Source organism: Vulpes lagopus, chromosome 4 (genome assembly GCF_018345385.1).
Source record: "Vulpes lagopus strain Blue_001 chromosome 4, ASM1834538v1, whole genome shotgun sequence".
Lineage (NCBI taxonomy): Eukaryota > Metazoa > Chordata > Mammalia > Carnivora > Canidae > Vulpes > Vulpes lagopus.
In genome coordinates, this window is record NC_054827.1 from 24568411 (window position 1) to 24590807 (window position 22397).

The 22397-nt window shown below is 33.9% G+C and overlaps 1 protein-coding gene across 1 annotated transcript in view; it reads left to right on the forward strand.

Moving 5' to 3' along the window:
• The window catches only part of TNKS (tankyrase), a 212390-nt gene that overhangs the window by 93620 nt on the left and 96373 nt on the right, over positions 1-22397 (forward strand). Inside the window, exons 4-5 of the mRNA XM_041753371.1 lie at positions 21098-21134; positions 21890-21965. Of these exons, the coding sequence (XP_041609305.1) occupies positions 21098-21134; positions 21890-21965 (113 nt within the window). The remainder of the gene's footprint in view (positions 1-21097; positions 21135-21889; positions 21966-22397) is intronic.

Consider the following 22397-nt stretch of genomic DNA (forward strand, 5'->3'; position numbering starts at 1 on the left):
AACCTCTACCTCCTTAGACCCTCCTCACAAGTCTCCCAGCAAAGCTCAAATTCTATAATAGATTCTTTCTAACAGTCTCTTACTGAAATGCCCACTGTTTCCCATGGCTTGTGTTCAACCTCAGTGTAACAAAGAACAGACCCAACTTGTTCAACTGTAGCCATGTTTCTGGACATCTTTGGAAAGCATTGACACTGAAACATATTTCAGAAGATGCAAATTACTCTTCCAACATTTAGGAGGTGAATGCTTTGTTGACTTTATGTATATTTTCAATTCACATGTTAGTACTTATGTATCAGATATTTTGATATTTATTAAGTATAAGGGTACTGTCTCAGCCTTCTAGGAAATTTCAAATTGAGAATTGATATATTTTCATATAGTAAGAATGAATCTGATTTATTTATAAATCTCTTTCCTTTATAGATTGTACTCATTTTTACCATATTACAACTGATGGCCAAAAATAAAATGCTTGAAAAGTTGTTACTTTTGTATGGGGTATGGAATTCTAGTTATCTTTACCTAATACTTTGACAAGGGCTCACTTTGGAACTTATTCACAAAAACTCTAGTGTCATGGAGTATTTTTAACATTATAAAATAATTTCTCTGAGAATGTAGTATATGTGTGTGTATGTGTGTGTGTGTGTGTGTGTGTGAGAGAGAGAGAGAGAGAGAGAGAGAGAGAGAGACTGAGAGAGAGACATTTACTTTGTAACGCAATCACAATAATTTACCCAGAGCCACCTAATGGCCAGTTATGATGATTTGTTATGTACCTCCCTAAAAGAACTTCTAGAATTACTGTGAGTTGCAGCATCTGCCCCAGGAGATCTATCTCCACAAGTTTTTTTTTCTGTAAGATATGAAAGTTTCTCAGTTCAGTCTCTGTCATGAAAACTATAGATCTTTATTTCACACAAAGCAGAGGATGAATCTTCAAGCATTTCTTCGTTCTGCTCTTTGACAGATAACCTCAGCAAGTCTGCTTATATTCCCAGGCAAATCAGTGGACTCCTGAGACTTAAAATTTTTACACTTCCAAATAGCGATAGATAATTCCTTATACGCTTGTTGTAGATGTGTTTGCCTTAAATCTTTTAAGGTTATCAAGATGAGAAAACATGAAGCTGTCGAGACACAGAAAATAGCTTGCTGAAATTTTGTACTAACTCACTCTTAGTAGTCCTTGCCACCACTCTTGCGTAATTATTTGCAGAAGCCATTATAGAAATGACTGGCTCCATCAATTAAACCACATTTACTCAAAATGAATGCATAGTATTTTTTTGCTAGTGCAGAATGAGAGATTATGTAAAGGAAGAATCATTTTCAGCATTTGCATGGTTCTGGTTGCTGGTAATTATAGCTTTCTCTAAAATGTGTGACTATTATTACCTAATCACAACTTAGAAATGTGAATTTATTTGAAACAATTACCCACTTTTGTCACACCAAGATATCCACAAACATAATTTAAATTTTGTTTGTGTCTGTATTCTCTTTGGGCTGGGGACAAATAATTTGAGATGTGGCAAATGGGCCAGAATAATGTCATCCTTCCTAAGCATGACCAGCCATGAACTATCTCAGTATAATTTGTCAGACTGTTCTTTTTATGTATAAAGTAAATCTTTTAATGTTGTACTTGAAATAAGACATTCCCTTTAGTTTAGAATGTTGAACACTATTTTTTTTCCTTTTACTTTATTTTAGCCCTAATTTCTCATCAAGTCTTTTCTGGAGATACTTTAATTCTCCATTTAAAATGAGTAATAGTACTTTAGTAGATATGTGTTAATTCTTTCCTTGGCTTATACCTGCAAAGAAAATACTACTAAACAAATGCGCATACTTTAGTAGCTCATAAAATTTCATGTAAATTTAAACCAAAATACAGAAAATTCATTATTTTACCTCTTTTGGAAAACTATCATAGTAACTGCCTAACTACAAGTGTATAAATACTGCACTTCTTTATATCCTGTTGTCCTAAAGCAGCTGATGATGCTATACTTCCATAATGGAATGAAAAGATGAATATTTTGTCTACTTTATTTTTATAAAAATTTTAAGTCTGTGAAAGAAAAAGATAGATCAAGTAAAAACCAAAGTCTCCTTTATTAAATGTCATTTAATATGACAAATTATTGAGAGAAGTTTTCCTTTTACTCATATTTTATAGTCATTTATAGAATCGTAGGCAGTAAGTTTTTATTAAAAATTTATCCATTAGACATAGTCTTGAAAAGAAATATAAAAGAAATCTGGAGTGATAACCATTTCACACCCTATAAAAAAAACCCTTCAGGGCATCTTCTGGGTAGCTCGGTCAGGGCTTACTCTTTTTTTTGGGGGGGGGGTATATTTTTTTTATTGGAGTTCGATTTGCCAACATATAGTATAACACCCAGTGCTCATCCCGTCAAATGCCCCCCCAGTGCCCGTCACCCAGTCACCCCGTCCCCCTGCCCACCTCCACTTCCACTACCCCTTGTTTGTTTCCCAGAGTTAGTAGTCTCTCATGTTCTGTCTCCCTCTCTGATACAATGGAATATTACTCAGCCATTAGAAACGACGAATACCCACCATTTGCTTCAGTGTGGATGGAACTGGAGAGTATTATGTTGAAGTAAGTCAATCAGAGAAGGACAAACATATGGTTTCATTCATTTGGGGAATATAAAAAATGAGTGGGAAAAGTCAGAGCTTACTCTTGATTTCAACTCAGATCTCCATCTCAGGGTTCTGAGTTCAACCCCCGTGTTGAATGTTCCTGGGATGTAAGAATAGGCAAAAAACACAAAGGATTTTTCATACAATATAGAAAGTGTTATGGTACACAGAAGAAGGGGGTACCATTGATTCTCCACAGAAGTTATTAAAGCCAAGAACTCAGCATTTTTTATACCCAGGTTGTTCTCTACTTTTGAGGCCTAGTATTTTCTGTCTAACATTTTTGTGTATTTTTCCATTTAGAATATTTTGTTTTTCTATACTCTTGCTCAACAGTGTCAAAAAAATATGGCCTTGACTAAAACCAAATGATCTTATTCAATTTCACTCTCCAGTTACTTTTGGGTCATCTAAAAGCTTGGCATGAAACAAATGTAATAAACAAACTAAGCAAAGGGAATAAAATACAATTCTTTCCTAGCTTATTCGTAGCAACAACCATATTATTCTGCCAATAGATAGCACTTTCTTCTGTATCCATCAGGAGACATCAAGTGATTGAAATCATTATGCAAAATGTGAACACAGGAAATTACGGTCTAGAACGAGGATGAAAGTATGCTTGCCTGTGTGCGTGCACTGGTTTGCTAGTTGTTTTTGCAAGTTAGAACTTGTTTAACCTTGGAACATTTTCCTGAATATAGTAATAGGATGTAGCTTACTTCACATGAATTTCAAATGTGCTCTTTTTAAGATTTTCCTAAGATATTAATTAATATCTTACTAATAAGCAAGAAGAAAGGAAAGGGAAGTTGATATCTCCAATCTGCCAGTCACATATTCCTGTGTTTTATTTACTGTTTACTCTGAACTATGTACTGAAGATATGTACATACACACACACACAGACAGAGGCATGAGTAATCAATGAGTAGCAGAACTGATCCCGAAGTCAGGCTGGTGATGTCATTATCAAGAAAACATTAGTGACTCAGGAGAAAGAATTGCCAGACACTTCTATAACTGTGGGATGGCCTTGTAGAGAAACACTGTTTTAGATGGCCTTTGTTGAAAACAGTCATTATCAAGAAGGCTGACTTGCACTTCCTCAATATTTACCATAGTACTAATCCCAGATTACTTTTATTTTTAATTTATCTCAAAAGTTATGCTTTGAAATACCGACTACTTATATAAGTGCATATTAATTCTCAGCAAAGTTCCATAGGATTGCTGCTTTGCAGGATTGGTACATTTCTGTGATAGATAGATAAAACTATGTCAAAGTCAATATGCATTTCATGAAATCATTTAAAGTAAATCTAATGTTAAAATGGAACAAAAAACCAAACACATGTAAAATAGAATAACAAATTCATATTTTTCATTATGACTTATCACTGTTGACACCTGGGGTATATATACTTGAAGTCAGTAGGTCACCAACTAGGATTTAAGAAATACCAAGTGTCTGTAGGGTAGGAATTTATTATTCGGACATATACCTTTCTTTTGGAATGAAGTTTTCCCTCTAATGAGGAAATAGAAATTTACTCCGTGTGAGGTTCCATCAGTCTCAGTAAGGATCTATCTCTTTTGGTGCAGAGGATAAGGGAAAGTTCATTTGTATGTTTTTTTCTAATTATCTTCTTCTGAATAGCTTTCACTTTTTCTTGGGAATTGTTTAAAACACTCTATTTTTCCCACAATTTTATTTATATGGTACATCAGTTTCTATAACTTTCTTCTCATAGTGTGGTTACAACTTTCTAGGGACCCAGCAGAATTTTTAGGGCAGTAAGACAAAATGCCTCCCCCTCTTTTCATTATTTAAAGCCATTTTATTATAGAGAAAGTTATTGGAGTGTGAAGAAATCTGTTTTCTCAGAGTCCTTAAATGTTAGTTAATAAAATTTTTTTCACTGTTATTAATGAAAAAGAGGTCCTACCTCACTGGTGATTTACAGGCAGAGATATTAAACAATTAAAGTAAATCAAATGCTGTGAAAATTTGAGAAGCATCCCCATCATTGTCGTCATTAGCACTGTCACCGTCACCACCACCACCACCACCACCATCATCATCTTCTTCATCTTGTGTTGGAGGTTTACTGTGAGTCAAGCATTGTTGGATGTTTTATGTTTCCCCTGACCATCAGAGCAGCCCATAAAATAAGCATTATCTTTCTTATTTCACAGTGAGAAACCTGAAATTCAGAGGAGGGTTGATTTGGTCAAACTCACTTGGTGAGATAGTAGCAGACCTGGATACATTTAAAAGGTTTGGCACCAAATGTGATGCTTTTAGTTGTGAGTTACCAGTGCTTCCCAAGCCAGGCCCAGGCCATGTCTTCCCATGAACAAGTGTATATACCCCACACCCTCTTTATGAGGACAATCATGAAATTAGAGGAAGAAAAAAGATTAGACAGTGATAACACCACCCTAATTCCAACTAGAGTAAGCACATGTAGCTCTGGAAGAGACTCATTATTAACCTATCTAATATCAAAGATTACTATAAAAATCCCAGATACAGATGAAATGTTTTTGCCAGAAAGACTTTGTTTTTGAGTCAAACAAGGAAAAAAAATCCTTTCTAGAAAAAATCCTTTTCTAGAAAATTATTTCTGAGTGAGGTACTTATATAACATGTTAAGGACCATGGCCATTGGCAGCTCTAGGTCCACAACTCTATAGCTTTTATTATTTTTCTAGTGTAAAAATGAAGGCTCTTTCCCAGTTGTATAATGAACTGTCTTAAGGAAGAACTCTGAGCTGCTTTTTTCAGATATCTGTACCTGGATCAGTCACTGGTCTGTAGCTAGAATATGATGATTGGCTGGGGTAGAGCAGGGATCTGTGATCGGGAACTCCTCTACAACCACACAATCATAGTAAAGGAAAGAAATTGTGCCGCAATAAGGGAGAAAGCACTTATTAGAAAGATGTAATAGGTATTTGGGCAGACAAAAATAACCTGTCTGTTGTGCCTTTTCATTTGGGTTTATGATTTTCCCTAGTTTATTCCTAACCATAGTACTAATAGCTAAAACTGGGGTGAGTATTCCTTATGTAAAATACATGCACTTACAAGAAAAATAAAATGTAAATTCTTTTGCTATTGAAAGAAGGTATGAATGCAGTTTCTCAGAATTTCACCAGTCTTTATTTCAAGATGTACAAACATTGTTATTAATAAAGATTGTTTTTGTATCATTGCAAACTTAACCAAAGAGTAAAGTTACTATTATTTTTAGATTTTCAGCATATATATTTTTTAAACAGCTTATTTTCCAAAAGAAGGTCATGCGAGGTAGAATTTTTTTTTCTTGGTTTGTAGTCTTTAACTCTAGGTGTTAAATCGAAGCCTTATTGAAGAAAATATTTTATTCCTAGCAGCTTGTTGGGAATACCTTAGAAAGTATAATGTACTTTCTATTTATAGAGAAGCAGTTTTTGAGAAGTAACATTCGTTGTGGTTAAAATCCTCCATCTGCTATATACTAGTTGTAGTAGGCATAATAATGGCCTCCCAGAGATGTCCACATATGCTATTACCCAGAACCTATGAATGTTACCATATGGGGTAAAAAGGACTTTGCAGATGTGATTAAGTTAAGAATCTTTACATGGGGAGATTATTTAAAATTATTTGGGCAGGTCCAGTAATTGCAAAGGTCTTTCTAGAAAGGAAGGAAAGCCAATTGGAGAAAGAGATGTGACATGGAAATGGAGGTTGTAGTGAGGCCACAAGCCAAAGAATGTGGCCACACTTTAGAAACTAGAAACAGCAAAGAAATGTATTCTTTCTTAGAGCCTCCAGAAGAAATGCAGCCCTGTGCATCCATTTCAAACTTCTAACCTCCGGAATTATAAGAGAATAAATTTGTGTTTTAAAACATTAAGTTTCTAATAACTTGTCATGACAAAGGGAAACTAATACAATTAGCTATGTGACCTTCTCTTTTTCAGTTTCCTCATGTGTAAAGTGGAAGTAATAATAGAACCAAAACATTATTTGAGGATTAAATGAGTTCATTCAAGGAAAGTGCCTGTCAAATAATAAGTGCCTGTCTATAATTCTATATATGAACTGAATTTAGAGACTAATGGATGGATCTAATGAAGAGCAGACTGAAGAATGCATGCATGTGTAATTTAAGTCTAAATTTAGTATAATTAACAAGTATACAATTGTAACAGACGTCGTGCCTATATATAGTCATGGATCTGGAGGGGACTTTAGATTAGCACTCAGTTAATCTATTCCATTACTCCATCAGGATTCTGTACCATATGCCCCTGTACATTTCTATACCGCATCCCTATGAGCTCTCTGACATAATTAGTCCATTGTTGAATAACTTAATAACTTACTTAGAAATATTTCTCCCATTTATTAAGCCAAATGCAGTAACTTCTTTTTTTGGAACTACATTATATATGGCTATGCATTTTTCTTTTTAAGAGCTCCTCTGAAATACACTAATAGAAGACACTTCCTATAACTATAACCACCACCTCTATCATCTGAGTTTTTATAATGGAAGCTAAATAGCACATACTCCCTCCCGCCTCTTTTATCTGCTGATACAATGTAATTTTTCATTTGCTTTTTTTTTTTTTTTAAATGTCGCATTGATTTATTGAGTTTCCTGTCAAACCAGCTTCAGAGTAGTTTGGTCTTAGTCAATTTTAAAGTATTTCTTGACTTGTATATGTGAACAGTCAACTTTTTTTTTCTTTTGTTTTAATAGCAGGACATTGTATTTATCCTTATTATCTATGTTCTTCAATTGGCTCATCACCAATTGCCATTTTGTAACCTAAGTTCCAAGATCAGATTTTGTTTTTATGTTATCTAGATAGCCTTTTTAAAGTTCATTTTCTTTTACATTTTATGGAGAAATGATGAATTTATTATGTCCTTTGGTCCCTTGCCCAGGACTCGAATGTCACTAGAAATGGTCTATATTTCTTTCAGGGAGATTGTTGATCTTTATAAGATTCAGTAAAAGTGGTTAGTGGTGTGTTGGACCCGTTATCTGAGCATACTCAGTCATTTCTTGGCACATGCATTTGAGTGAGGTAGCCTTGTAGAAAGCTTGTGTTGGCCCTTAGGAAACACCATTAGCCATTACTGGTCTCTTTTTCTAGATACTCTAGCATGTGGCAAGGATTCATTAGTCCTTAATACCTGTGAATTCTCTTCACTGTTGCATATATCTGTAAAAGCCCTGTTTACCTACGAAGAAAAGCCTCGTTTCTGCATTACCAGTGCTTTGTATGTTTTACTCACTTCTGAGTTTCTAGCCTTCTCAGAAACTTTATTCTTGGTTTCTTTGCCCTCCCTAACTTCATCCCTCCCTCTACTTTTACTGCTGTCCTTTCTTGTCTCCTACTTCTTCCTTCTTCTACCTCCCCTTCCCTTTCTTCCTCTCCTCCCCATCTTTCCACTCCTGCCAAATAAATGTCCAGAAGTCATGCTCTGAATCAGAAGTTCCTTACATCAAGAACTATTCTTACCTCAGAATTTGCTCCTACACTGTTCATTGAGTTTTGTAAATCTTCCAGCTCATCATAGTTTTAGATGTTAACTGTCGAAAACAGTAGCTACTTGCCACAGGTAGCTATTTTTTTTTTTAATTTTTTTTTTAATTTTTTATTTATTTATGATAGTCACACAGAGAGAGAGAGAGAGAGAGAGAGAGACAGGCGGAGGGAGAAGCAGGCTCCATGCACCGGGAGCCTGATGTGGGATTCGACCCCGGGTCTCCAGGATCGCGCCCTGGGCCAAAGGCAGGCGCCAAACCGCTGCGCCACCCAGGGATCCCCACAGGTAGCTATTGAACACAGGAAATGGGCCTAGTGCCACATGATGAAATGTTAATATTTAGGTCTATTGGGTGAAATAAATGTATTATTAAAATTATTGTTTGCTGTTTACTTTTTTTAACATGGCTACTAGAAAATTTTAAATTATATATGTGCCTTTAGTTATATTTGTACTATATAGCATTTTTAGACACTCTAAATTGAGATTAGTTAACATGAAGAAAAAGAGAAAAATAAATTCTACATGAAAAATAATAAAATGCATAGCATTCCGGAACCCTTTTGGATAGGTACAACTATCCCTGAACCATCTGGTTGAGGTTCATAACAATTGGCCCTGATTTGTCAAGAAAGGTTAAATTATGTTTGGAATAATCCATTTTTGAAAGCATACTAGTGTAGTAATATATTTCATAAAGAAATTCCATCAAGAGAGAGGAATTAAACTGCTAAATTAGCAGTTACGTTGAAAACTTGGCTATCTGGAGTGATTTAGTCTTTGAGTGTTCCAAGAGAGTTAATTTTTGTGGTAGCAGCTTTATAATAAGGCTAAGTGACATTTTTATATGAGAGTAGTAGACAAATTCATGGGTAGAAAATAAGCCCACCAAAGAGTGGAAATACCAAAATACTCAAAAACATTTTGTTTCCTCAAAAATGTTTAATATTTGATATGAAGTATTTATATTAAAATCATTATTTCAAAAGAATATTTCTGAACCAGTAGATTTGATCTCATTATTCAAGTAACTTTTGTATCTAGTACCTGCAGTCTTTGTCTTTGGTCATCTGTGTTTAGAAATGGTGATAAACATTTCTTACCAGCAAATTCTACAATAAAGTTATTGATAATTCAAAACTAAAACTTAACCTTGGAAAAACAAACTAATGTTACCATCAGTGTCTGAACTGATGGTAAGGTGGTATGCATGAAGTGGTATGTATCACAGGTTAATCAAAGCAGCTTTCTTAAAAATAAGAACAAAGAACTTCTGAATAATTATGTTCTGAAAAGATCTTAAGCACTGAGAATTATATAAATCTAATTTCTACCCTCTAAGAAATAATAACTAGGCAGACAAATTTATATCAGCTCATACAAAAGACAAAAAATGTTGACTCAGATTTCATTATTATTAATAGAATATATCTTAGACATGTTTCTGACAGAAATTTTGGTGCCCTGTTTTGCTAGATATTTAAAATAAGGAATTAGATGATAAAACTGATACTAAGAGATGGGGCTTAATGTATTTCAGATAAGAACATGAAATGTATAGTTGACATGTGACTGTATGCCAACTCTACATAGGAGAATATATCCCAATAAGATAATTTTAAGATTATCTGAAATTGAATATCTCCTATTTCTCCTGTTTGCTACTTCAAGTAAAAATGTTTTTCAGACATATGTAGACAGATTTGAAACAATTTCTGAAAGCAAAATAATACAAAATAATTTTTCCCAAAAATGCAGATCTGTCTTCTTCATTTCCTCAACTTAAAAGTCTTTTTTTGTGTGTGATTTTCTGAAATAATAAACATTCTTCTAAACATTCTCCTCAACTGAACAGAATAAGGAAAGTTGAATCCAAAAGTAATCATAGTAATACAACAGCCCATTGTATTAACTTTATAATAAAATGGTTAAGTAAATTAATTGGCTATTCTAATCTATATTAGTTTTTTTTTGAAGCTAATAATATGCTTATGAATAGGACACACTGATTTTCCAGGCATTATATCTCAAGAGCTGTCTTTATAGTCTTTTAGATACAGTATTTTTCAAAACTATTTCTCTTGGAGAACATTATCTTTAATATGTCTGAAATGCTTCTTAGCTGAACTGTGAACCCACAATGCCTGCCTTGAAATGGGCTGTACAAGAATGAAAGGCTGTTCAATTTTAACAACTAAATTAATAATTAAATCAACCAGCTACATTATTTAAATAGGTTATTCTAACTTAATAGGCATTTCTCAGTATATAAAGCCTGAATCTCTAGTAATATATTCCTTAAATACAGACTGAAGCAACAAAGTGTTTCTTTTGTTATATTCAGCAAGATTGTTGGACACAATATTAATCTAAGGTCAAGATATAGGGACACCTGGGTGGCTCAGTGGTTGAGTGTCTGTCTTTGACTCAGGGCGTGATCTCAGGGTCGTGGGATCAAGTACCACATCAGGCTTTCTGCAGGGAGCCTACTTCTCCCTCTGCCTATGTCTCTGTCTCTCTCTTTCTTTGTGTCTCTCATGAATAAATAAATAAAATCTTTTTAAAAATAAGATCAAGTTATAAATATTTTAAATATTACTATTTATAGCTGTGTAACATGATATTCATAGTCCCACAATAAAGCTAACACATCAGATTACAAGTTCTGCCTCACTGTGACCCACTCAATACCTTCTCTCTCCTTGACATTCTTTCCATTCTTACTGCCATCATTTATGTTCTCTTTCCTCTCACCACCCTCCTGTGATAACCCTGTAATTAATCCTCAGTGTCTCTAGGTCTTAATTCATTTAGTTACCAAGGTAAGTTCAGCTTTAATTAGCTTACTCTCGTGCTTGAAAAAGGAAAAGAAGAACTCCATCTTCCTGTGCCTTACAAAATAATATTCTGTTCCACAACCTAACATTCTAGATCTTTTACAAAATAGACCAAATTTATTTTTTTTTATTTTTATTTTTTTGTCCTCCATTTTTCTCAACATATTTGACATTGGTTACTTTTCCCCAAATACACCCTGAATTTTTCGAACCTCTTTGCTCGTCTAGGTAATTATCCAAACTCCAGTCCATTTCCACATGTTAAAATCCTGCCCAGAAGTGTATGGCCAAGTATGTATGTGACTTGACTTCATGAAATCACTCCATTTCATTTCAATTAAAAATACAGTCAAAGGGCAGAGATTACAGCCCTAGTTTTGTCACTACATTGCATAGGTTTAAAATTTGAGGTCTTAAAGGAATTGTGTAAAATAATGATCTCAAACTCTTTATCTTGCCATGCCTGTTGTAAGATTATTATTTAGAATCAGTGAACACAAACCAGAGGTTCTTAACCTGTGGTAACTTTATGAATCCAGGAAGCCTGTAAAAACTCTAAGACAAAGATTTGAGTTTATATTCAGATGTGCAAGTTATTTTCTCCCTAGGAAGGGGGTCTAAAACTGCTTTCTTTAGCTCCTTAAGATGGTCCACAATCCAAAAAATGTTAGGAACTGTCATTTCCCTGATCTGAGTCTTCTATTTACACAGACATATCCAGACATACATAGTATCTCTCTCAGTTACACTGGTAAATATCTAAAAGCTTTAAGAACATAGTGCTTACCTTTGTTATCTCCTAAGAGTGGTCCTCAACCACTTTTCCTCAACACACCCGACAGAGAATGTTCTCATGGGGGATATACTTTCAAGAACAGTTTTGCTCTGCTGCCTGCTAAATGAATGAGATATTCTGTGGATTTGGTGCCATTCCTGGTGTACCCGCTGTGTATTTATCTCTTCTCTCCTACTGATTCAAGATTCAGTACACAATACAGTAGTAGTAGCTGTATTATGATTGGCATATTGTAGATACTGAATATTTATTTGTTAAATGAATAAAGAAAAATGTTATTTAAAGAAGAACTAATAAATGAATGGCAGTTTTTGAAAAAGAACAAGAGTTTGAATGAGAAAGATTATGCCTAGGATAATACCATTAATCAGAATTCACTAAAGTTAACTCTAACTTTGAATAAGAGATGTAGTGATACTTTTGGTAAAATATAAGAAAAAAATAGTAAGTTAAGCATTCTCAGTTGAAGAAGTAAATCATAATCAGTGCTTCTTGAGAAGACCCAAAATTGCAAACAAGTTTATTACATCTTTTAGACACTTTGTAAGCCAAGGACAAAATACATATACAAAGAATATAAATATAAATATACACAATAATTACAGTGAAGTCAAGACAGTTCTTATATTATTCAAAAGGTAGTCACTTGTACATCTACACTAGCCTTTTTTTTTTTTTTTTTTTTTTTAAGTTCCTTATCCTTCTTGTAAGAAGCAGAGGTTCTTCGGGCAATCCCCAAATAGGTGTCTCACAAAACTCCAGGCCCTCAGTAAGCTGATGCATTGAGGGGCCAAGCATTCTGGTAAGAGTAAGGGCTGCAGGAAAGTAATTTTCTTTTCACAGATAACAGTATGGTTCCTATAAATCAAAATATGCTTTGTTCATATATTCTTATAGCTCTGGGATTGCAGTTACTACATACCAAACTCTTTTTTATTTTATTTTATTTTATTTTTTTATTTTATTTTATTTTATTTTATTTTATTTTATTTTATTTTATTTTATTTTATTTTATTTTTTTTACCACTTTCTTGAACATTGCGTATTCTCCCTATTTAAAAAAAAATACAAAAGCACAAGTGAGAAGTGAAGAACTAAAAGGTGTGCAAATTAGTTCAGTTTAGATGAATTGCCCGTACAAGAGGCAGGGTTGGGATTTCTAGCTGTGAGGTTGTGGCAGTACTGTCTTATTTCTCAGTAGTCAACTTCTTCTGTTTTGCTCTTACTCCTTTTGATAGGTGACACATCCATACCCCGGAATTAAGAATTTTTCAAGTTTTTAAAAAGTTATGATTGGCAGTTTCTTACAAAGTTTAAACATGTAGCTACTATACAACTCAGCACCCCCTCTCGTAGGTATCTTCCCAAAGAATGAAGACATAATGCCCTTGCAAAATCTGAATTTTTATAGTAACTTTATTTATAATCATCAAAGATAAAAACAACCTATATATCTATCACCTAGTGAATGGGTAAGCAAATTCAGGTGTATTCATGTAATGGAATATTACTTAAATATCAAACAAATATTGGTAAACAAATATTGGTATGTACAATGACCTGAATAAGCATTTATACTAAAAATAACCCATATTCAAAAGTTTACATATTCTATGATTCCATTTATATGATTCTTAAAGAAAAGTAAAACTATAAGGACAGAAATCAGATACTGGTTGCCATGGAATGGGATTGGATAAGAGATTGATAATAAAGGAGCCTGAAGAAACCTTTGGGTAATGGAAATGTTCTGTATCTTGAGGTAGTGGCCACATAGCTGTATAAGCTTGTCAGAATTCAAAGAATCATATCTAAAAAGGATGAGTTTTACTGTATATAAATTATACATCAGTATGCAAATAAAATAAGACCCTGTACATCTACTATATCTTATGAAACATCCCAGTAAAATCTGGTGCTGCACCTTGTAATCAAATGTTAATATTTTTGCAGTGAAATGTTTGATAGCTGTATATACTAAGTAGATTAAGTTTTGCTGCCAAATGAGTTTTTGGATTTGGGATTTGCAAATAAATTGTGGATTGATGACTGTGGACAAAGTACCACTGGTGTCGAAACAAAGAATATAAAACCGTTGGCCTTACTGTTTTGGATCAAAAACGGATTTTACTTTTCTGAAACACTTTTTAAGGAACAGACATTGTGATAGTAAAAAAAATCAATGTACCATGTTTCCCAATCTCACCCAACTCTCCCTTCTTGTCTTCTTTTTGATGTATCAAAAGGTCTTTTCCTCTACAGCATAATCTAAAAGGTCCTTTTCTTTGGAAGTACAGGCACACTTTGCAGAGTATCTCGTTGGTTAATAACATCCTATAAGAACACCTTTCTTCGCTTTTAATATCTAAATTTTTAGAGTATATATTTATATCTTATAACTCTTGTGTGGGGCCAGTTTGTATCCCAAATTTTTATATTTATATTCTTATAACAATGACAACAAAAGTCCAGTGAAAAGTCTTGTTACATGCCAAATACAATTGACAATGTCAGAAAGAGTTTTAAATTATTTGAAACTCTGTAAAGAGTTTATAAATGGGACGTGTATCTTAGATGTTGCTGGGGCTAAGCAAGGTCATACTACTGCATACAAAGAAACTAGTTAACAGTTTCATTATTTATTGATTGCATTACATGTGTTTTTTGCAGAGCTTTTGTTATGTTTGAGTGTTACATTATGTTTTTGGAATGTTTTAAGACATTGGCCTAGGTTTTTGTGTTGACATATAATCTGTTATTTTTTAATCATTTGAATATTGTTATATAGGATAACATAGTTATACTTAGAGGTCTTTTTCTCTGAAAATTGATTTTCAGCTTTGCAGGGAGTGGGACACCTCCATTTTCCTGAAGAATTGGAAAATTCTCAAGTAATAATTCTTTGGTTTATATCTAGTTCCATACTTAGGTGGACTTCTCTTCTTTAAAAAAAAATCTTATCTACAAAATAGAAATTTCTATAATTAAAGATCAGAATTATGCAGATCACCACTTTCTTCTTAAAGAGCTGTTTTCATATAGCTTCTAGTTGGAGTGTTACCACAAATTTAGAATTAACTGAGTAGAGCAGCCCAGGTGGCTCTGCGGTTCAGCGCCGCCTTCAGCCCAGGGTGTGATCCTGGAGATGTGGGATTGAGTCCCACATCAGCCTCCCTGCGTGGAGCCTGCTTCTCCCTCTGCCTCTCTCTCTGTGTCTCTCATGAATAAATAAATTAAAAAAGAGAAAAGAAAAAAAGAATTAACTGAGTAAAAGATATAGGTTGAGTAAAATTGCTTTACTGCTTTCTTTATAATTCCCAGGTGTAGTAGTATATGTTTTATAATAGTAGAGATTTTGTGCCCCAGATAATTTTATGTTTTTCCTTAAAGTTTGTTTAGAGCAACATTAAAATTGTCTTAGAAAGAGATCTGAGCAAAAGAAAGAAAGAAATCTGAGCAATATTGAGAATCAAATACAGATTGAGAAATTTAGAGCTGAAACCAGAGATAATTTAGCTCCTCACCCTCATTTTCCAGTGACATTGTTCATATGACAATAAATTGGAAGGTCCCTGGAAGATAAAGTGATTTTCCTGAGGTCACACAAGTAAATTGATGGCAGAGCTAGAATTCGTTCCTGATCTTTTATCATACAGTTCAGTGTTTTCCCTTATATTTCATGCTGATGAAACAGCAGTTGTTTGGTATTTAGTAGAAAATAAAAAGTTTGTGGAATTTTGGTGGTGACAGCTTTAAGAATAACATGGGAAGTAGTTTATTAAAGTAAAAGATGACTTCCGTTTTTGCTTTTTAAAGATGACTTCTTATTAAATAGTCAATACGAACACTAAAATACCATGGTCCCAAAAAAGTTTTAACTATTCTAACGTTCTCCCCGCACCATCTACTATAGTAGACAACACGTGCTTACTGAAAACTTGAAATAAGGCTTGTGCAACTGAGAAACTGTTTTTTTTTTTTTTAAAATATTAATATACATGAAAGTAAACAGCTATGTGAGAGTGCTGGGTAGTGTATTGTTCAGCAGAGCTTCAAGGTTATATGGTGTTATATATAGCATAGGCCATGTTTAATGGTAGTTAAATGTTGGCTAATTGAAAAGGTCAGAGCTGTATGAGGCAAAAGAGGGAAAGGATCTTCACTAGGAAAATGCCCTATTCAAGCCTAGAATTTGAAAACTACGTATGAATCCGTGTTTAGAATGGATGTGGAGTGTTTAGTTTGACTATGATTCTAGACTTAACTAATGGTATGGACTTTGAATCCAGTATCGGAATGAGTGGGAAGACTGATAAGACTCAGAAGTAGGAGAAAGGCATTGAGAACCCTGATAACTTTGTGATTTTTCCCCAGTTGTCCTGAAAATATTTGTGAAAGATTTCAGAGAGAAAAAATAATTCAAGAATTCCTGGAGTTTATTATAGTAGAATAGCAGTCTGTCTGAAAATTGCTTTTTGTGGAAGACCTATAGCTTTAGTTTCTTGAGATTAGATTATTTCCTGGTGTGTTAGTGAAATTCCTTCCACAGCTCCATAGTTGGTTCTAAATTTTCAAATCTGTTGGTGAAAATACAATGGAGTTTGTTACCTAAATTAATATTTTATTCCCCATATAGGTTGTCAGGCTAGCTATAAGAATCAGTTCATCTCTTATATTTGCTGATACCTTGCTGAGAAAATATCTCTGTGAGAAGTATCAATTCATGGTTCTATTTAACACTCAGCAAAGTAAGGGTCCCTAAACCTGGTACCTGAGATGATTGGTTCTAGCCCTTCCCTTGAGATATTTAAAGCAGGAGGAATTTAAAGCATGCTATAGAAAATGCCAAATGCATTGATCATTTGAATAGACCTGGAATGAATTTTTCTCATTCCTACTCCCTTGTTTCAAAATGTTAAAACAAACTAAAAGGTTAAGCCCAGTATACTTTTTTTTTTTTTTTTTTTGGTCCATGTTTACAAGCTCTCATATGAAAGTTCAAATGCTTTAAAAACGGTTTTGATGGAAATATTTAGCTTATGTAATATAAATAGGCTTAGCCTATTAAAAGCTAGTTGTTGTTTTAAAAATTATTTTGTCACTATTATTATATTGTTACTCTTTTGTTTACATCTGTCTTTTAGAGTTCAGATTTGGCTAGTTTGTGCTCACATATTTGCCTTTTTCAGGGCTTGACAGATCGTGAATAATAGTAAAACTTTAGACAATTCATTTAACTGCCTCAGTGTCAATTTCATTAGCTGTAAATGAATATGTGGCACATGATCTCTTAGGAGAATGATTCTGAAATTGGAGGTGAGGTAACAGAAGAAAGGTGACTTCAAATCCCCTCGTTGCATCTGAGATGTTAGTTACTATAGGCATGTGTCGTGCATAACTTCAAACAGAGAAAAGCCTGGGGCAGCCCGGGTGGCTCAGCGGTTTAGCGCCACCTTCAGCCCAGGGCCTGATCCTGGAGACGAGTCCCACGTCGGGCTCCCTGCGTGGAGACTGCTTCTGACTCTCTCTCTCTCTCTCTCTCTCTCTCTTTTCTCTGTCTCTCTCTCTCTGTCTCTCATTAATAAATAAATAAAATATTTTTTAAAAGTAGAGAAAAGTCATAGTCCTTTATTAGTTCCTCATGGCTCTAAGAATTTGTTGCTCTATGTTCATAATCTACATGCTATCTCGCCTCAACAAAACCAGATGACTCAGTTTTACAAAACTTAGTCGACTTTGATTCCATCAGTTGCTGAAGAAAGAGGCAAAAGTACTTTAAAATGTTGAAATTGAAAAAAGAGAGAAAAGAAAAGAAATAAAATGTTGAAATTGAGATAAGTCAATAATTATGACTCCTGTTTATTGATGTAAGTTTTCTTCATTTTTAACCTTCTTTTAACCATTATTTTTTTAACCTTTTTTTAAACCATCTTTCTGATAGCATACCTCCTTAACACAGACTCATACCTCCCCGCGTGTGTGTGCGTGTGTGCATGTCTTTATTTTTACGTGTATCCTGTCATTAGTTTACTAATCAAAAAGCAATTCAGACTTTGAAAAGTAAACTTTGTGGCTTATTTTTTAAACTCATTTATTTTATTCTAATCAAAGAAAAATATAAGCCATTTATTTTCAATGTTCTTGGTTGCTATTATCTTGACTATAATTGCCTCCTTTCCTTTCTGGCTGATCTATTGCTAGCCTTTATCTGGATGTTATTAAAGCATGTAAATGCTCCATAGAGCACTGTAGTCTCAGCCAGAATATTTTCAGGTTCTCAGCTAAAATGAAACAGAATTAGCGCTTTGGTGTTAAGTAAGTACTCAGATTTGTTGTGGAAATGTACAAGGGATTCTAAATTCACTGTTAGTTCCTGAGATGTAGCATTTGAAAAATAGCTTCAGCTGTTTATGGATTATGGTCCTTGGGCACCAGATAGTGGATGTTGGAATGTATTGCAGAAAAGCTGATTAAAGTACTAGAGTCTCTAACAGTAAAAGTAGAAAGTCATTTGTAATACCTGTGCCTGACTCTGTCAGATGCACTTATATGTTTCCTTTAGAAAGCTTTGGTTCATTATCATCTTACCTATGCAGGAATAACATTTTTGTAAAAATGTGCCTTTTGGAGAAAACATCAATAAGCTATACTTGATGAGAAGTGTATGTGGGTGGACTGAACTTTGAAGATCCCCAGTATTTTGCAGTTTTATTTTCTAGCTTATTAGAGTACTGTTTCACCATGACTCAGGTTTCAGTAGTAGGTACTTCAGTTGCCAATTTTCATGTGTTGTGACTGTTAACCAGGGAATTTATACTTATCTCAAAATATAAACTATGTCAGAATTCATTGTCTCTCTCCACCCACTAGCTCTTGGGCCTCTTTTCTCCTCAACAACAGTCCACAGAAATAGAGTATAATTACAAAACTTACAGGTCTTTAAATATACTTTGCAATCCTCTTGTTAAGATATCGCAGTTATTTCCTCATTGGTTTTGAAATAAAGTTTAAACTTCTTAGCCATCCGTGACCTGTTTCTTTTCTGTCTCACACTTGCTTACCTATTCCCCTGCAGTGTAGGTGGTTTCAGGTGTACAGATCTACCGTTTCTCTTCTTGTTTCTTTTACTTTGGTTGCTTGCTTCTCCTTCACCCTTTTTCACCTGAGCATCATCTCTCTTCTTCCTTCAGAATTCTGTGAACATTTCCCCTCTTCCAGGAAACCTCCATTGAAACACAATTACCCTGTCTCTTACTAATCTCAGTTAGACTAGGCTTTAAGCTCTCTATAGCATTTCATAAGATTCTTTTCATACTCTACCAGAATTATGTGTTTGCCTGTCTCACTTAGTAGATGACTATTGCTTGAGTTCAGAGATGATAGTAGTGTCTTTTGTGGCTTTGAATTTGGCATAGAGACCTTTCCAATAAATACTTGTTGATTGACTGAATGACTTCTACAGATAATTTCACTTATTTTCCTCCTGAGTCTCAAGCCACCTGAGAGTATGGGTTATGCCATTTTCCTCACAAGGAACTTTTTAAATTGACTCACTGACTCTCATATTGCCACCTAAAATGTGTAGTAAAAGCAGGTCTTTGGCTCTGGGAAGACAAGAATCTTATTGGCTGAGACATATAGTATTATAAATCTTAAAACTCTCAGTCAGTTAAAAAATGTGGAATACAGTGTTTAGGAAATTGGAAAGACCAACTCCATGATCATGAATAATGCATTCTAGCTTATCCATGTATATTGTTGAATCTATGACTTTAGTGGCATATAAAATTCCCTTAGGAGAGAATATTTAATAACTTTTTCCTTATTTTAAAAAAACTGTTTACAGTTTCTAGATTTTAATATAATCTTTTTTTTTTTTAATATAATCTTAATCCAAGAAGCAAAACACAGTTTAAAAGAATATTTGCTAATGATGGGTTATAGAATTTAAATATGTGCTTGGTTGTCCTTAGGTGTCTTTATAGTATTTATTTACATCAATATTCTGCATTCTGTAACAAAATAGAAACAAAATGCAAAGAAGTATATATTTATAAATGATAAGATTTTTAAAATAATTTGAGCTTATTTCTTAATAGAATAATATTTTCAGTTAATCTAACATTTTATTTCTTATGTGTATGCTTAATATTTGGTTTCATGTAATTATTGGCTTAGGCATTTTGTACAATTATTTCTTTAATGGTATAGCAAACTGAGTCAGCATATTAGAGCTGAATCATAGTCCTGGCTGTTCTTTTTATTTATTGAATGAACAAACTCTGTATTAAAATTCCTTGTCCTTCAGCTGAGCTTGCAAATGAAACTTACTTGTTAGATCTTGAATACTCTAAGGAATTTGAATCAAAGGTTTTAAATTATATACCTCATTTCAGTCTGTGATGTTTTAAAAAATAGAAGGGAGAAAAATTATCCACATCTCAATAGTTGGCTGTCTACTATTCTCAGTGACCCCAGCCTCCTTTTTAAAAATAATTTTAAGGTTTCTTGTTGTTAAAATTTGGTATTGATTTTGTACAAAGTGTGAAGACTGCAGCATGTTAGAATATTATTGTCATTTAAGAACGTATTCACTGTTTTGGTTTTTGGAGCGCTGCCTCCAAGAGGTTCATAGCATTTGGTACGGAGTTCACGTATTTCTAGTCTACAGACCTACCCTATTGAGGCAAAAGCTTCATGATGCTGATATATTTTTTCCTACTGCTATAATGCTCAGCGACGGTAATTAATTTTTTTTGAAAAAACTTTCCATGTCATTACAGATAAAACTGAGTTTTTTGGAAGACTAGTAATTTGTACCTTTAAAGAGCCACGTTATTTTGCTTTTGTCTCAGAATGTATTATGCTTTACAAGTATACTGTGACAGCCTGAATAGGAAAGGGGGGAGGGGACATTGTCTTCAGCTGGCATGCTGTTATCAGAGGGAATGTGTTTCTGGACACGAGATTTAGCATTCATTGGTTGTCTGAAGAAAGCTATTTCATCTGAGGATTGGACAAGAAGCTGCGTCAATTTGCTGCCCGTCTCCAAGGCACTGGTGATGCTGCCTTCACAAGCTGGCTAACGTCACGGCTCCATCACCCAGCGGGGTGTGGACTCTCTTTTTCTGTTCTTCTCTATTTAATTCTGTATTTGCTGCCTACTGCATTTCTTAATCTGTCTTCTGCCAAATGCTAACAGCATGATATTTTGCAACCATCTAGGTGAATATAAGAAAGACGAACTCCTAGAAGCTGCTAGGTAAGTGATTCCATTCATTTTAAGTGAGTATAATGCATATAAGGGGAAAAAGGGGGAGGGCAGGTGGAGGACTATAAAAATTATAACATGTTATTGTCTTGCTTGGATTTTACATGTTAATGCGGATAAGACCTTTTACTCCATCTCTGTATACTTTATTTTATATGATGGGTGTGTTAAATGATAGAGTTTTTCAACATGGCAAAGATTTGTAAGGTTAATTTTATTTGAAACATTTCTTAGGGTACCTGCAGACCTTAGTTGCCCAGCGTTTCGGATAATCTTCTTGGAGTATTTAAATACCTATCTCTTCATTTTTATCTGAAAATTTTTCTAGCAAAGCTTGAATGAGGGGCATAAAGTAAATGTTAAAATTCTCATCCATTTTCTTTTGTTCTTGGTCATTTATAATTTAATTAATTAGCTTTTTTCATCATTTTGTGTTTTTAAGTCCAGTGTTTTAGATCACTTATCAGAATAAAGTTTGTTTGTAATTAAGAAGGTGACTTGATGCAGATAAATAAAACAATAATGTAGAAAGCTATATTACCCAAGACGTACCACTGTATGAAGATTAACAGGAATTAATTAGGAATATATTAATTTAATTTTATATACCAAAAGGGATTCATTGAGAACCGTATATAAGACATCAAAGCAAACCCATATTATTTTCCACTCTTCTGAAAAATAACCATAAATATTCATAAGAAGCTCTATAATTTTATAGGAATTGACTTACTACCTTTTTACAGGAGTGGTAATGAAGAAAAACTAATGGCTTTACTGACTCCTCTAAATGTGAATTGCCATGCAAGTGATGGGCGAAAGGTAAGTTACCTAAAATATTATATCCTCCTTCAACGATTTCTTCTTGCTTTATACTGAAAAATATTGAAGTTGGCATTATATATATGTATATATACATTCATATATGTCCTATATAACTGTTTATTTTTACTGGTATCTTTTGACCATAAAACGAAATGCTGCTGTATCTGTTATTGGCAGTTGTGACATATTCATAGAACTGGTGAAGCATGGATTTTAAGCATTTTCTCTTAAATGTCAGACACTGAAAGTTGTTTGTTAAATGGAACTGCAGCTCTATCGGTAATTAAAACTATAACAACATATATTATTTTCTATGTATGATTATGGAAATTGGAAATATTTGTTTATGTCCTATTTTTGCCCGTCTTTGTTAGGATATTTGCATTTTTGATTTCCTGTTTGGCAGAGGAAGATTTGTTTGCTAGATAA